This window comes from Cetorhinus maximus, chromosome 29 (genome assembly GCF_964194155.1).
Source record: "Cetorhinus maximus chromosome 29, sCetMax3.hap1.1, whole genome shotgun sequence".
In the NCBI taxonomy this organism is placed as follows: domain Eukaryota; kingdom Metazoa; phylum Chordata; class Chondrichthyes; order Lamniformes; family Cetorhinidae; genus Cetorhinus; species Cetorhinus maximus.
Genome location: NC_135907.1, coordinates 22,359,013 through 22,374,981, shown reverse-complemented (window position 1 = coordinate 22,374,981; position 15,969 = coordinate 22,359,013). Strand labels below are relative to the sequence as shown.

Here is a 15,969-nt window from a genome sequence, read left to right as displayed (position 1 = left end):
CTGCCCTGGGAGTGTTTGATGGGGACAGTGTAGAGGGAGCTTTACTCTGTATCTAACCCCGTGCTGTACCTGTCCTGGGTGTGTTTGATGGGGACAGTGTAGAGGGAGCTTTACTCTGTATCTAACCCCGTGCTGTACCTGTCCTGGGAGTGTTTGATGGGGACAGTGTAGAGGGAGCTTTACTCTGTATCTAACCCCATGCTGTACCTGTCCTGGGAGTGTTTGATGGGGACAGTGGAGAGGGAGCTTTACTCTGTATCTAACCCCGTGCTGTACCTGTCCTGGGAGTGTTTGATGGGGACAGTGTAGAGGGAGCTTTACTCTGTATCTAACCCCGTGCTGTACCTGTCCTGGGAGTGTTTGATGGGAACAGTGAAGAGGGAGCTTTACTCTGTATCTAACCCCGTGCTGTACCTGCCCTGGGAGTGTTTGATGGGGACGGTGTAGAGGGAGCTTTACTCTGTATCTAACCCCGTACTGTACCTGTCCTGGGAGTGTTTGATGGGGACGGTGTAGAGGGAGCTTTACTCTGTATCTAACCCCGTGCTGTACCTGTCCTGGGAGTGTTTGATGGGGACGGTGTAGAGGGAGCTATACTCTGTATCTAACCCCGTGCTGTACCTGCCCTGGGAGTGTTTGATGGGGACAGTGTAGAGGGAGCTTTACTCTGTATCTAACCCCGTGCTGTACCTGCCCTGGGAGTGTTTGATGGGGACAGTGTAGAGGGAGCTTTACTCTGTATCTAACCCCGTGCTGTACCTGTCCTGGGAGTGTTTGATGGGGACAGTGTAGAGGGAGCTTTACTCTGTATCTAACCCCGTGCTATATCTGCTCTGGGAGTGTTTGATGGGGACAGTGTAGAGGGAGCTTTACTCTGTATCTAACCCTGTGCTGTACCTGTCCTGGGAGTGTTTGATGGGGACAGTGTAGAGGGAGCTTTACTCTGTAACTAACCCCGTGCTGTACCTGTCCTGGGAGTGTTTGATGGGGACAGTGTAGAGGGAGCTTTACTTGTATCTAACCCCGTGCTATATCTGCTCTGGGAGTGTTTGATGGGGATGGTGTAGAGGGAGCTTTACTCTGCATCTAACCCCGTGCTGTATCTGTCCTGGGAGTGTTTGATGGGGACAGTGTAGAGCGAGCTTTACTCTGTATCTAACCCCATGCTGTACCTGTCCTGGGAGTGTTTAATGGGGACAGTGTAGAGGAAGCTTTACTCTGTATCTAACCCCGTGCTGTACCTGCCCTGGGAGTGTTTGATGGGGACAGTGTAGAGGGAGCTTTACTCTGTATCTAACCCCGTGCTGTACCTGTCCTGGGAGTGTTTGATGGGGACAGTGTAGAGGGAGATTTACTCTGTATCTAACCCCGTGCTGTACCTGTCCTGGGAGTGTTTGATGGGGACAGTGTAGAGGGAGCTTTACTCTGTATCTAACCCCGTGCTGTACCTGCCCTGGGAGTGTTTGATGGGGACAGTGTAGAGGGAGCTATACTCTGTATCTAACCCCGTGCTGTACCTGCCCTGGGAGTGTTTGATGGGGACAGTGTAGAGGGAGCTTTACTCTGTATCTAACCCCGTGCTGTACCTGTCCTGGGAGTGTTTGATGCTGACACCTCCTTTGTCCTGATAACTTTTTAAAATTCATTTACGGGATGTGGGTGTCGCTGGCTAGGCCAGCATTTATTGCCCATCTCCAACTGCCCTTGTTCCCAGGGTATTTAAGAGTCAACCACATTGCTGTGCGTCTGGAGTCACATGTAGGCCAGACCAGGTAAGGACAGCAGGTTTCCTTCCCTAAAGGACATTAGTGCAGCGAGATTATTGGTTAAATTCAGATGCTCACCCCTGATACTCTTTGCATTCTGCTGGGACAAATATTAATGCAATAAACTTTTTTTTAAATCTTGATTATCGTCACAAGTAGTGAGAAAATAAATAAATACAAAATAGTGCCTTCATTTCATCAGAATATCACGTGTCCAGTCACATCTTTTTAACACAGTTGAAAAGTTGCATCATCAGCATGATGTGAACAGTCCTCTCGAGCAGCCTTGAGAGTTAGCTAATTGTGGGAGTGGACCTTGCCAGTGACATATTCAAACCAAGAATTCATTCCAAAAGTTAAGACAATATATCTGGTTAAAAAAAAAAATCTTGCTCAGGATTTTTCAATGAGGAAGTTGTCTCTTTAATTCCGGAATGAGTTGGTTGTTGTTTAAGGTGGCATGAACTACTGCAGAAATAATCTTCCCCGTTCTCTCTCTGTGATAGGTGCACTGAAGTCCTACCTTCGTGAATTACCACAGCCCCTCATGACATTTGACCTTTACGATGAGTGGTTCCAAGCTGCCAGGTACGTGATTGGCACGTTTGTTCATCTTGTCCTTTGTGACACAGTATCTCTGGAGTTATTTTCACTCCCTTCCCTGGTCCTCTTGTCCCACACCAAGTTCCCCAGGCCTGGCGGTGAGACCAGTGCCCTGCAGCCTCCCCTGTTATCAGCTTTAGGAGGTAGTCGAGGGTGGGTGCTGGGTAGCACAGCCTCCGCTTAGCTCTCTTGACCCATCAGTGATTTGCCCCGTGTTCTACTTACAGATGACCCACGAGGGCGAGGCTAAGACTTCTCACCTCAGAACCCAACCTAACAAGAAGCTGGGAGACCCCCCCCACTGCAGGCTGCAGTCGCTCCCTTAGCATTACATAGATTTACAGCACAAAAACAGGCCATTCTGCCCATCTAGTCTAAGCCAGTGTTTACGCTCCATCAAACCTCCTCCCAACCAGAATGCCAGCTGTGATGTCAGGCCAGCATCCCCACGGGAGAGATGAGCACTGCCAAGGCCGATGACCGAGCCCAGGGGCACCTCAGCATGGTTGCCTGCATAGAAATCATCAGATAAAGCGGCCTTAAACCAATAGCAAGGTGACCAACTCCTGCAGAGAAAATTAAGGGACATTCTGTCATGGGGGGTCCATTAAAGCGGGGTGTGGGGCGGCGGGCGCTATAGCGGAGGTGCTGCTGCCAGGGTTGCGAGAGCGGGGCGAGGGAGGGAGGAGGGGGGTTCCTGTCAAATCTCCGGGGAAGTGGTGGGGGGGGCATGCTGCCAGAGCTTTAGAAGTGAGAGCTGGTGGGGGAGGTGGGGCTGTTGGTACCAGAGTTGTGATAGTGGGTGGGGTACGTATTAGAGGTTAAGAGCAAGCAGGGGTTGCTGTTAGAGCTGTGAGAGTTTGTGGGGGTTGAGAGGGGACCTGATAGAGGTGTATAAGACTATGTGGGTAGGAAGGCACTTTTTCCATTAGTAGAGGGGTCAATAACCAGGGGGCATCGATTTAAGATGAGAGGTAGAAGGCTAAGAAAGGAGTTGAGGAGAAATTTGTGCTGTCAGAGCTGGGAGAGTGGATTAGGGTGGCTGTCAGAGGTTATGAGTGGGTGGGTGCTGTCAGAGCTGTGAGAGTAGCTGTCAAAGATGAAGAGCGGGTGGGTGGGGAGTGCTATAAAGCTGTGAGTGGGCACTAACAGGAGCAGAGCAGAGACTTGCTCTTGTGTGAGATTTAAAGGTCCGAATTATGAGAAAAACAAACTTCCAGATGCATGCGACCCAGGACACGGGACGATGGGCTCAATTATGGGGCAATCCCGTAAAATAAGGGATGGTTGGTCACCCTGGCCAATAGGGCCATCAGGATGAGTAGTGATGGACATGTTTGCGGCCTTTCACTGGAGTATAGAGCCTCTGACTCCAATGGACACCCCAACTGTCACCTTGAGCGCATCTCAATTGTGCTGGTGGCCTCCGAACATGGTGGGATTCCAATCTGATGGCGGGAAAATACTCACTGTCACAAAATGGCTGCCTGCCTCTGTGGACCAGGCAGCTGGCCCAGTATCTCTTAAGTGATAGGTATCGTCCTGGTATCATCTTTGTAAATCTTTTTTGCACATTTTCAAGTGTCTCTATATATTTTTTGTTATAATATGGCAGCCAGAATTTTACACAGTACTCCAGGTGTGGTCTAACCAAGGTTCACTACCTATGAGGAAAGATTGGACAGGCTGGGATTGTTTTCCTTGGAGCAGCGAAGGTTTGAGAGGGGACCTGATAGAGGTGTATAAGACTTTGAGGGGCATAGATAGGGTGGATAGGAAGGCACTATTTCCATTAGTAGAGGGGTCAATAACCAGGGGGCATAGATTTAAGGTGAGAGGTAGAAGGCTAAGAGAGGAGTTGAGGAGAAATTTGTTTTCACCCAGAGGGTGCTGGGAGTCTGGAACTCACTGCCTGAAAGGGTGGTTGAGTCAGAAACTCTCGTAATACTTAAGACGCATTTAGATATTCACTTGTATTGCCAAAGCCTCCAGGGCTATGGGCCAAGCGCTGGAAAATGGGATTAGTGTAGTGAGATCTTTGTTGACTGGCGTGGACACGATGGGCTGAATGGCCTCCTTCTATGCTGTAAACGTCTATGAGTCCATGAGCTCAATGCAAGTTTAGCATAACTTCTTCAATTCTATCCATGTAGAAATGAACATTAGCGCTTGGTTTGCTTTTTTATGGCTATATTAATTTGGAGAATGTGTCAAATGTCACTCAGGTTCCCAAGGAATATATTACCATTATTTAAATAGAGACCAGGAGATCAGCCAATAGACATTGGGGGTGGGGGGGCAGGTCCCTCAGAATGTACCATTATTCAAAGGGGGGAATCATTTCTTTTCAGGGGGGAAGAGTGTAGAACTGTTTGGAAAACCCCATTCCCAGGTCCCGAAACTCATTGTTGACTATGTTTCTTTGTGCAGTGAGAAGGATCTTCCCAAGAAGGTGGAAAGTCTGCGGGAAGTTTGTGCTAAACTACCTCCAGAATCCTACAATAACTTACGGTAATGTCACACACAGAGACAGAGGTAGGGGTAGGGGAGAGGTTCCGATGGCTCCTATTATAACTCCTGTCTGTACGGATAATGCTATGTCTCCAACATAAACCTTGGCTTATGCACAAAGTGTGCAACAACTTACATTTATATAGCAGCTTTAATGTAGTAAACATCCCAAGTCACTTCGCCAGAGTATTATCAAACATATATTTGACACTAAGCTGTTGTATGCTTGATTTTCCTCAGAGCAATGCAGAGATGACACTAGTTTGTAAGTGTGCAGGAACTTTCTTTACAGAGTCTTATATAATGCTTTAAAATTTTTGTACCATGCTTCTAGCTCAGCTTCCAGTAGCTTGTGTGAGTCTGTTTACTTTTCTCTGAGTCAACACCCAGGCTTAACCAATCAAGCACAGTGAGCATAGATCAGTTACCAGACTCTCATAATCGAACACATAACAATTGAACCATTGAACATTACACTGAGATATGAGGACTGATGACCAAAAGCTTGGTCAAAGATGGAGGTTTTAAGGAGTGCCTTAAGGTAGAAAGGGCAACTTATTCTAGCGGGATGGATGAATTTCTTGGGATAATCCCAAAATTCTAGTAGACATATCCCCTTGATGTTGGAGGGTGCGGAGGGGGATGGAGGTGTGGGCAGGAGAATCAACCCCCCACTCCCCCCACCCTACCCCCACCACCAGCAGAATTTAAAGGAGCGCTGTAAAAGGTGTGGAACCTGGCCTATGCTAGGACTCTCACTCTACACCGCTGTGTAGGGGTCAGCACCAGTAGTGGGTAGTGATGCCCTGAGTGGCTACATAACATGACAATGCTCACTGTCAAGGTTCACACATAAAGAGTGGTCAATTGCAGGGGTGACATTCTGGGGAAAATTTCAACTGAAAAAAAAAAGGAAAATAAACCTTTTGTTTTTTTTTTAAACTAGCTATCTCATTAAGTTCTTGGCAAAGTTGGCAGAGTATCAGGAAGTGAACAAAATGAGTCCTAGTAACATCGCCATCGTGCTGGGGCCAAACCTCCTCTGGCCCAGGTATGAAGGGTAAGTCATAGGTCAAGTACAAGGTCACTGAACATCTTTGCATTTGGCCAATTATTGCAGGAAGCCCAATAGAGAGGCAGCCAATTTGTCCTCCTTCCTCAGACCTGTAATCAGGAAGTCATTCCACACACTTGAAAGTGGGAAAGATGCTCTTCCAATCATTTCAAAAATAATTTGGAATATTGTTTATCACAGGAAATGCTCCCTAGAATTTTCCACCAAAGGGAAACGTGCAAGTGACAGCACAACCCTTGACCTGTCCGATTTCAGAGCTGTTTTGGTGCCAGGCTAGAAGAGCTCCACTTCTTCACTGGCTGAGCCATAATATCCTGCCCACATCCTTGTTTCGTGTTCATGCAACAATAGGTGTGAGACCCAGAGCGGCTCCAACAGAAATATAATGCCACCCATGAATTGTTGGTAGCACCCTCGCCTCTGAATCACAGGTTCATGAGTTTGCATCCCACCCTAGGGATCTGAGCATAAAATCCCAGATAAGACTCCCAGAGGAGCACTGAGGGAGTGAGATGCTATCGTTCGACAGGGATGTAAAAGTGTTTTCCCTCTCAGCTGGCTTTAAAAGAGCCTGTGCTATTTTGAGAAGGAACTGAAGAGTTCTCCCTTGTGTCCTTGGGCCAATGTTTACCCCTCAACCAGTTTTGCTAAAAAATAACAGCTTACTTGGTCATTATCAAATTTCTCTATATGGGACCTTATTCAGCACAAACTGGCTGCTGCATTTCCCACATTACACAGTGACGACACTTTCCCGTGACTGGCTGTGTTGGGATGTCATGAAAAGTGCCTTCCCTTCTTGTAGGAAGCATGCGTGCACTTCTGTTCTTTAAAAAAAATGCCCAAGTGTGCAAATGGTTCCGTGCATGATGGGTGCATGCTTCAAGTCTTCAGCTTCCAAATGGTGAGCCCTTGCTTTCTTGTCCTGTTATAGAAAAGTATCACTGATGGACATGGCGTCAGCGTCTTCTGTCCAAGTTGTGTCGGTTATGGAGCCCATCATTCAAAACGCAGACAGCATCTTCCCAGAAGGTAGGGCCTCTCCCTTAATCCCTCTGAGTTTGCCTTCTGATTTACCCCCATATGCCACAGCCGCAACCCCCCCTCCCCAAACCACAACATGTTATTTCCTCTCCGTACCCTTCCCTCCACCCCACCCCACCTCCCACCCACCCTCAGTGAAAATGTTTCACCCTCATGTGCGATTCATGAACAACAAGTGTCAAGCAAGCCAGTTATCACTGGGGGAATCCAGGAAATGCCAAGTGAAAGAAACTGTTCGCATTCCGATGGCTATGGGGAGGGTTGAAGATAGACCTGTGGTATTCTGAGGAGGTAGGTCACGTGATAGAACCTCCAGGAACAAGATCCAGTGCTGGCCTGCGGTCCGATCATTATCAGGCGTCTGCCAATGGTAATCAGAAGTAGCAACCTCAGCTGGTTTTTGTGTTCCAAATCCTGGTCAAAGGACAGAAGAGAGGATTGTTTGATGGGGACAGTGGAGAGGGAGCTTTACTCTGTATCTAACCCCGTGCTGTACCTGTCCTGGGATTGTTTGATGGGGACAGTGGAGAGTGAGCTTTACTCTGTATCTAACCCCGTGCTGTACCTGTCCTGGGATTGTTTGATGGGGACAGTGTAGAGGGAGCTTTACTCTGTATCTAACCCCGTGCTGTACCTGTCCTGGGAGTGTTTGATGGGGACAGTGTAGAGGGAGCTTTACTCTGTATCTAACACCGTGCTATACCTGTCCTGGGAGTGTTTGATGGGGACAGTGGAGAGGGAGCTTTACTCTGTATCTAACCCCGTGCTGTACCTGTCCTGGGATTGTTTGATGGGGACAGTGGAGAGTGAGCTTTACTCTGTATCTAACCCCGTGCTGTACCTGTCCTGGGATTGTTTGATGGAGACAGTGTAGAGGGAGCTTTACTCTGTATCTAACCCCGTGCTGTACCTGTCCTGGGAGTGTTTGATGGGGACAGTGTAGATGGAGCTTTACTCTGTATCTAACACCGTGCTATACCTGTCCTGGGAGTGTTTGATGGGGACAGTGGAGAGGGAGCTTTACTCTGTATCTAACCCCGTGCTGTACCTGTCCTGGAAGTGTTTGATGGGGACAGTGTAGAAGGAACTTTACTCTGTATCTAACCCCGTGTTGTAGCTGCTCTGGGAGTGTTTGATGGGGTCAGTGTAGAAGGAGCTTTACTCTGTATCTAACCCCGTGTTGTAGCTGCTCTGGGAGTGTTTGATGGGGATGGTGTAGAGGGAGCTTCACTCTGTATGTAACCCCGTGCTGTACCTGTCCTGGGAATGTTTGATGGGGACAGTGTAGAGGGAGCTTTACTCTGTATCTAACCCCGTGCTGTACCTGTCCTGGGAATGTTTGATGGGGACAGTGTAGAAGGAGCTTTACTCTGTATCTAACCCCGTGTTGTAGCTCTTCTGGGGATGTTTGATGGGGACAGTGTGAAACACCTACAACATCCGCATAGATTCTCTGACCTTTGCCGTTTATTTGGTGGACACTCCGGAAAAACATCGAGAGATTATGAGATTCCTGTATCAGTCAACCCGAGATTCCATTGGTCCAGCCTGAATCCAAATTTAGATTTCCCTGCAGTGATCGAGAATGTTGTAATTCTATCCCACATTGCCACCTATTGACTGGTCACAATCCAACTTCAGTGACAGTCACTGGAGTTTCGAGTTTCTTGTTCATGTGTTGGATAGTAATTCTGTTGCGCTGAGAAGCACCCGCTCATAACAGAATCCGATGGAATGCAAAACAGGCCTGTTCTATTCTGGGCGGCTGGTGCACTCAGCCAGATTGCTGCCCAGGCACTGAAGATGTAATACTATCCCAGTGTGTTATGTAGACACAGATGGCCAATTTACTTTCACCCTTGATGCACTCCCTTCTCTCTATTCCACTCCTGAAAAAGTGACTGTGTCACTGTTTACCCACAAACCCCGGGGAGTATGTCAGTATTTACAGGGTGTCCCCGGGGTGTGTGTCAGGATTTGCAGGGAATCCCTGGGGAGTGTGTCAGGATTTGCAGGGGGCTCCCCGGGGAGCATGTCAGTATTTACAGGGGGCCCTGGGGAGTGTGTCAGTATTTACAGGGGGTCCCCAGGAGTGTGTCAATATTTACAGGGGGTCCCCGGAAAGTGTGTCAGGAATTGCAGGGGGGTCCCCGGGGAGCATGTCAGTATATACAGGGGGCCCTGGGGAGTGTGTCAGTATTTACAGGGGGGCCCCGGGGAGTGTGTCAGTATTTACAGGGGGGCCCCGGGGAGTGTGTCAGTATTTACAGGGGGGCCCCGGGGAGTATATCAGTATTTACAGGGGGTCCCCAGGAGTGTGTCAGTATTTACAGAGGGTCCCCGGGAGTGTGTCGGTATTTACAGGGATCCCCGGGGAGCATGTCAGTATTTACACGGGGGTTCCCGAGGAGTGTGTCGGTATTTACAGGGGGTCCCCAGGAGTGTGTCAGTATTTACAGGGGGTCCCCGGGGAGTGTGTCAGTATTTACAGGGGGTCCCCGGGGAGTGTGTCGGTATTTACAGGGGGTCCCCAGGAGTGTGTCAGTATTTACAGGGGGTCCCCGGGAGTGTGTCAGTATTTACAGGGGGTCCCTGTGAGTGTGTCAGTGTGTCAGTATTTACAGGGATCCCCAGGAGTGTGTCAGTATTTACAGGGGGTACCAGCGAGTGTGTCAGTATTTACAGAGGGTCCTCGGGGAGCGTGTCGATATTTACAGGGGATCCCCAGGGAATGTGTCAGTATTTACAGGGGCTTCCCGGGGAGTGTGTCAGTATTTACATGGGGTCCCTGTGAGTTTGTTAGTATTTACAGGGGGTCCCTGGGAGTTTGTTAGTATTTACATGGGGTCCCTGGGAGTTTGTTAGTATTTACAGGGGGTCCCTGGGAGTTTGTTAATATTTACAGGAGGGTCCTAAGAGTACGTCAGTATTTACAGGGGGGTCCCTGGGGAGTGTGTCAGTAATGTCAGTGTTTACAGGGGGCGGGTGCTTCCCATGAGTTTGTCAGTATTTATGGGGATGGGGGGGTTGCTCCCTGAGAGTGTGTCAGTATTTACAGCGGGGTCCCTGGGGAGTGTGTCGGTATTTACAGGGGGTCCCTGTGAGTGTGTCAGTATTTACAGGGGGTCCCTGGGGAGTGTGTCAGTATTTACAGGGGGTCCATGGGGAGTGTGTCAGTATTTACAGGGGGTCCCTGGGGAGTGTGTCAGTATTTACAGGGGGTCCCTGTGATTGTGTCAGTATTTACAGGGGGGTCCCTGAGGAGTGTGTCAGTATTTACAGGGGGTCCCTGGGGAATGTGTCAGTATTTACAGGGGGTCCTGGGGAGTGTGTCAGTATTTACAGGAGGTCCTGGGGAGTGTGTCAGTATTTACAGGGGGTCCCCGGGGAGTGTGTCAGTATTTACAGGGGGTCCCTGGGGAGTGTGTCAGTATTTACAGGGGTCCCTGGGGAGTGTGTCCGTATTTACAGAGGCTCTCTGGGGGTGTGTTAATATTTTCATGGTGACCCCAACGCAGAAAAGTTTGCAAACCACTGGTGTAAGGACTTTCTCGACATTGAATAACATTCAGCTCCTGCCTCTAATAATTGTTTAAATACTGCTTATCTTTACTCAGATTTAGATTTCAGCGTGTCAGGAATGTTCGGGCCGAGTACTCTGTACTCAAACTGCACGTCACCGAAAAAAGAGAGCAGCTCAACGGAACAGGCGCAGACCTTACCTCCCCCAGTTAAACCCATCGCTGTCCAGAAGGAAGAGTACGTTCACTTTTTTTTCCCCCCCAAGTTAATTTAACTTGTGCATCCTTGGTTTTCACCGCTCCGTCTTTGGTGGCCGTGCCTTCAGCTGTCTAGGCCCCAAGCTTTGGAATTGTCTCCTCCAGCCTCTCTGCTTCTTTCCTACCTCAAGACGTTCCTTTACATCTGCCTCTGCGATGATGTTTTTTGGTCACCTGTCCTGACATCTCCTCCTTGGTCTTGGTGTCAGCCGTTGTCTCACGGACTCTCCTGATGTTGGAGCTTGGAACCTCCGGTAAAGGTTCTATGTATATGCGCAAGTTGTTGTTGCAGTTGGGCGGGGGAGGGGGATAGAGCCAAGCGAAGGGGAAGCTGTGGAAATAGCAAAGGTGGTGACTGAGTAAAACCAAGTTAAAAGGGTTTGACAGTCAATCACGTCACCCTGTGTGTAACCGTGATCTGTGCGCCTTGCGATGCCTGTTACCGCGGCAACAACCGACCTTTCGATCTGAATGAGCAGAAACTTTCCCGACAGGTTAATTCTCATCCTCTCTGCTCCCTTTCCCAGATGTGTAAACGACGAGAGCCCCTCAATCCCCCCACCGTCATCGCCTGATTCCACCTCCGGCAATGAGCCAAGCAAAACGGAGGCTCAAGCTGTTGAGACCGTATCCAACCTGACTCTCACCATCATTGACCAGACTTTCAACCTCTCTGTGAGAAAAGGTAAGATGGGAAGGAACCGGAACCTCAATTTAGCAAAATAATTTGCTCAGTCTGAGCCGGGGAAGGGCAGGCAGGAGGGGGAAATCTTTTTTTCCAAGGAGATGGATTCCATTTCTGGAGAAAACTCTTGGGGATGTAGTGTGAGCCCTCAGCTGAGGGGGATTGTGTGGCAGGAAAACAAGGAATAGTAGTTTTATTAAATCTGCATCATGTTTTGACCAGAACAAATATGATAATGTGCTGAAGGGAGAAGGTTACAGGGCTTTGGGGAAAGAACGACGCACAGTGAGGTTAACTGGATAGCTTCAAAGCCAAATGGTCTCAAGCTGTGCAGTATGATTCTATGACTGTGTGTGTGTGTGTGTGTGTGTGTGTGTGTGTGAGCAGGTGTGTGTGGCGGTGTGGAGGAGGCGGTGGGGAGGGCTGTGTCAGGTAATCAGAATGATTGTGATTATGCACCCTGTTCAGTTGTAGAGTGTGTGTGTGTGGAGTGGTGTGTGTTCAGTTTGTGCGTGTGTGAAGACTCTGTGTGTATGTGTATTCATTGCATGTACGTGTGTGAAGTATTGCGTGTGTGTTCACTGCATGTGTGTGTGTGTGAAGCATGTACATCTGTGTTTTCAGTGCATATGTGTGTATGAAGTATTGCATGTATGTTCATTGTGTGTGTGTGTGTGTGTGTGTGTGAAACCTCTGTGTATTCAGTGTGTGTGTGTGTGTGAAGCATTGTGCGCATGTGGTGTTTGTGTGTGTGTGTGTGTGTCTGTGTGAAGCATTGTGTGTGTGTGCATGTGTATGAAGAGTGATGTGCATGTGTGTACTGTGGGGACAGAGTCTGGAGAACTCCACGCCAGTGAGAGCCAACATCTCCAGGAGAGGAGGCCACAATTAAAATGAATCGTGTTTTTTTTTTCTGTTTCAGTAAAGAAACCGGCTCCGACAAGACCAACCTTCCCTCCGCCTCAGCAACCAAAAGCCAGCCTGCCCTGGACATCTAACCCAGTGTGTGCTTCATTAACCCTCCCAGCAGATGAAAAGACCATGATCACTCGCAGGGTTAGTGCTGGTCCCATGCGGGAGTTGTCCATAAACCCTCCTCCTGCTTCCCTCACCCCCCCAGCAGACGAAAAGGGCATAATCACTCGAAGAGCCACTGCAGGTGCCATTCGGGCACCAGCCATGCCCCCTCCCCCTGTTCCTGCCCCTCACCTGCACCAACGAACTGTCAGCTTGGATTCACCCTATTCCGAAGCGGTTTCCCTGCAGGAAAATCTCGAGGCCGCAGCCGGGAACCAGCAGAGTCCCATCCCAGAAATGATGCCCGCCCTGCCTCGCTGCTGCCAAGTTGGGTGGAACAAGCAGCCACAGCCACTGCCTAGAAGTAGGGTTTTTTCTGCCAGTCAAGCAGTGCGTTTGAGCATGAATTCGGAACTGCATGGATCTTCCTCTGTGGAACAGCGTGGTACGTAAAGAAACTCATAAGTGTTCACGTCTTGTCAAATTACATTGTTAAAGTTTGTCAATTACATTGTTACAGATTGCTAATGTCAATTACATTGTTACAGTTGAGAGAAACAGGTGATGAGTATTAATTGTCTTCGAGCACGTATAAATCGGGGATAACTGGGGCACTGGGTTGAGTGGGAGGAGAGCTATGAGACTGAACAAGTCAATAAACTCTCTCAATAAAGAAAAGCCCTGTGTCTTGGTTTTTGCTTCACCAATCGGCTTAGATCCTGTTAACAATCAGGAACAGTGTGGGGGGAGGGCTGGGGAGGCAAGATGGGCGGAGTGGGAGGGAGGCCTTCCATAATCTGTTGCCAATTTAACTCTGCATTCCTTTGACCAGGAACCCGAAATTTATAACATTATCCCAATGTGCAACTTATCCTGGTCAAACAGCAATTAACCTCTGGAATTCCTTCCCTAAACCTCTCCGCTACTCTTTCATCCTTTAAGACTGCTCCTAAAACTTAACTCTTTCACCACACTTTTAAACATCTGTCATAATGTCTCCTTCTTTGAATTTGTGTCAATTTTGCCTGATAGTGCTGCTGTCGAGCACCTTGCGGGATGTTTATCTACATTAAAGCCACCATATAAATGCATGTTGTTGTTGACATTACATTGATATTACACAGGGTTACATAATTTAATACAGAGACAGGTCATTTGGTCAATGCCAGTGTTTATGCTCCACACGAGTCTCCTCCCACCCTCCTTCATCTCACCCCCGCCGACATAGCCTTCTATTCCTTTCTCCCTCGTGTATTTATCCAGCATCCTCTTAAATCCATCACTGCTATTCACCTCAACCACTCCCTGCAATAGTGAGTTCCACATTCTCACCATTCAAGTTTCTCCTGAATTCCCGACTGGACTTATTAGTAACTATCACCTTTAAGATATAGTTCTGATTTCCCCACAATTGGAAACACCTTCTCCTCATCTAACCTCTCGAACCACTTCATAATTTTAAAGACCCCACAAGCTCTCCCTTTACTAGAGAAAAGAGCTCCAGCCTGTTCAATCTTTGCTGATCATTATACCCCCTCAGTTCTGGTATCCTCAATGTAAACATTTCTGGCATCTTCTCCAGTGCCTCCATGTGAAATATGGTGACCAGAACTGTTTGCAATACTCCGAATGTGTTCTGAGAAAGGTTCTGTACAAGTTGCTCTGTATATACACATTTCTTATACGAAAACTTGCAATGACTTGTAGAGGGTTAAGTTATGAGCACCAGTTGCATTTATTCTAATGGAGTAAAGAAACGTTAAGGGGTGATCTAATCAAAGGGATTAAGATGATTAAAGGAGTTAAAAGATAGATAGTGAGAAACTATTTCCCCTCATGGCAGGAGTCCAGAACAAACTGATATATCCTTAAGATTAGAGTTAGGCCGTTCACATGTGATGTCAAGGAACTCTTCCTTACATAAAGCGTAGTGGAAATCTGGAGCTCGCTCCCGCAAAAAGCCATTGAGGGTCAATTGAAAACCTCAAAACTGAGGTTGATAGATTTTTTTTGGTAGTAAGGGTATTAACAGTTATGGAACCATGGGAGGCAGATGGGGTTAAGCTGGACATCCACCATGATCTAATTGAATGGCGGAACAGGCTGGAGGGGCTGAATGGCCTCCCCCATTCCTATTTTGCTAAAAGGGAAGTAAAATATTTCTTTGGTTTCCCCGTAGGACCCCAGGAGCAGTTACCACCAGCGATCACAGAGGGCGCGAAGGAGCAATCATGATTCTATAAACTGAGTGTGGGACTGGTCAGCACCCAAGGCCAAGTCCCAGACATTTCATCGGTCAGCCCTTTGCCCAACAACCGTCAACGAGAGGATTTCAAATTTTGGATCTGCCCTTTTGATTGGCCGGTTCACTTCCCAGAAGCATCCAATCCGAGAGAGGCGGATTCTGCTGGTGCCGGCAATAGAGTGGGGGGGGAAAAAAAAAGTGCGATCATTGAGGATAACAGCTGGGGAGGTTGGCGTGATGTACAGATCCAACGATATCTATGCCAGGTGTGAGCTGGAAAATTGTCACAGTGGGCAAGAGGTGAACATTCCAGGCCCAGACTGGCGCTCAATCCAACTGAAAACGATCCCCGCCTTGGTACCAAATGATGCAGACCCGGTGGAATTCCCAGATGCGATTCCGGGATCTGTGATGTTAGCTGATCTCATTCAGAGGGAACCAGAAAAGAAAGGGCTTTCTGCAGCTCCTCTCACAGCCTCAGGACATTCCCCCAAATGCCTCACAACCAATGGTGTACTTTTTGAAGTCACTGTTGCAATGTGGGAAATGCGGCAGTCAAATTGTGCACAGCAAGATCCCACAAGCAGCAAGGAGATCATCTGTTTTTGTGGTGTTGGTTGAGGGATAAATATTGTCCAGGGCACCAGGGAGAACTCCTGCCACTCTTCTTTGAAATAGTGGCATGGAATCTTGGGCAGTGGGCTGGATAGTGCCAAAGGGCCTCAGCTTAAGGTCTCACCTGAAAGACAGCGCCTCCAACAGTGCAGCACTCCCTCACTGGGAGTGTCAGCCTGGATTATGTGCTTAAATCTGTAGAGTGGGGTCTTGAAGCAACCATCTGAGGTCAGAGTGCTACCCACTGAGCCACATCTGACGCCATGTTGGACACTACAGTTGGCGATAGCATCCTGGTGAGCGGAGCGGAAAACCTGCCACAATTCCTGGTCTGGATCGCTATCCCGCGCCCTTTGCTGGAAAGCGAATGGGCTTCTGGTGAGAATTGGACCAGGATCTCCCTTGACAACCCCCCCATTCAAACATTAATCTTATTCATCACTTCAGACACTGCCGTGTATTGCCACCACTCTCCTCCTGGATGTCAAATTACAGAGAACCCTTTCCCCATCACCTTTAGTTTTGTACAGGCTCCCCATCTTATCCCTGTGTAAATATTATTTGAAGAGTATTTGAGTGTAAGTTAAGTATTCCTAATGCTCCAATAAAAGAAAAGAACTCCCCCAAAA

At 48.4% G+C, this 15,969-nt stretch overlaps 1 protein-coding gene across 2 annotated transcripts in view; it reads left to right on the top strand.

Annotated features, from left to right (window-relative positions):
- The window catches only part of LOC144669425 (SH3 domain-binding protein 1-like), a 43,734-nt gene extending 27,765 nt beyond the window's left edge, over nt 1-15,969 (top strand). Inside the window, exons 12-19 of one of the 2 annotated variants that reach the window (XM_078531843.1) lie at nt 2,273-2,354; nt 4,800-4,880; nt 5,827-5,940; nt 6,890-6,987; nt 10,617-10,758; nt 11,306-11,463; nt 12,386-12,925; nt 14,660-15,969. In XM_078531843.1, the coding sequence (XP_078387969.1) occupies nt 2,273-2,354; nt 4,800-4,880; nt 5,827-5,940; nt 6,890-6,987; nt 10,617-10,758; nt 11,306-11,463; nt 12,386-12,925; nt 14,660-14,715 (1,271 nt within the window). In that variant the 3' untranslated portion in view covers nt 14,716-15,969. Of the gene's footprint in view, nt 1-2,272; nt 2,355-4,799; nt 4,881-5,826; nt 5,941-6,889; nt 6,988-10,616; nt 10,759-11,272; nt 11,464-12,385; nt 12,926-14,659 lie in introns of both variants that reach the window. The other variant, XM_078531842.1, reaches the window with a different exon arrangement.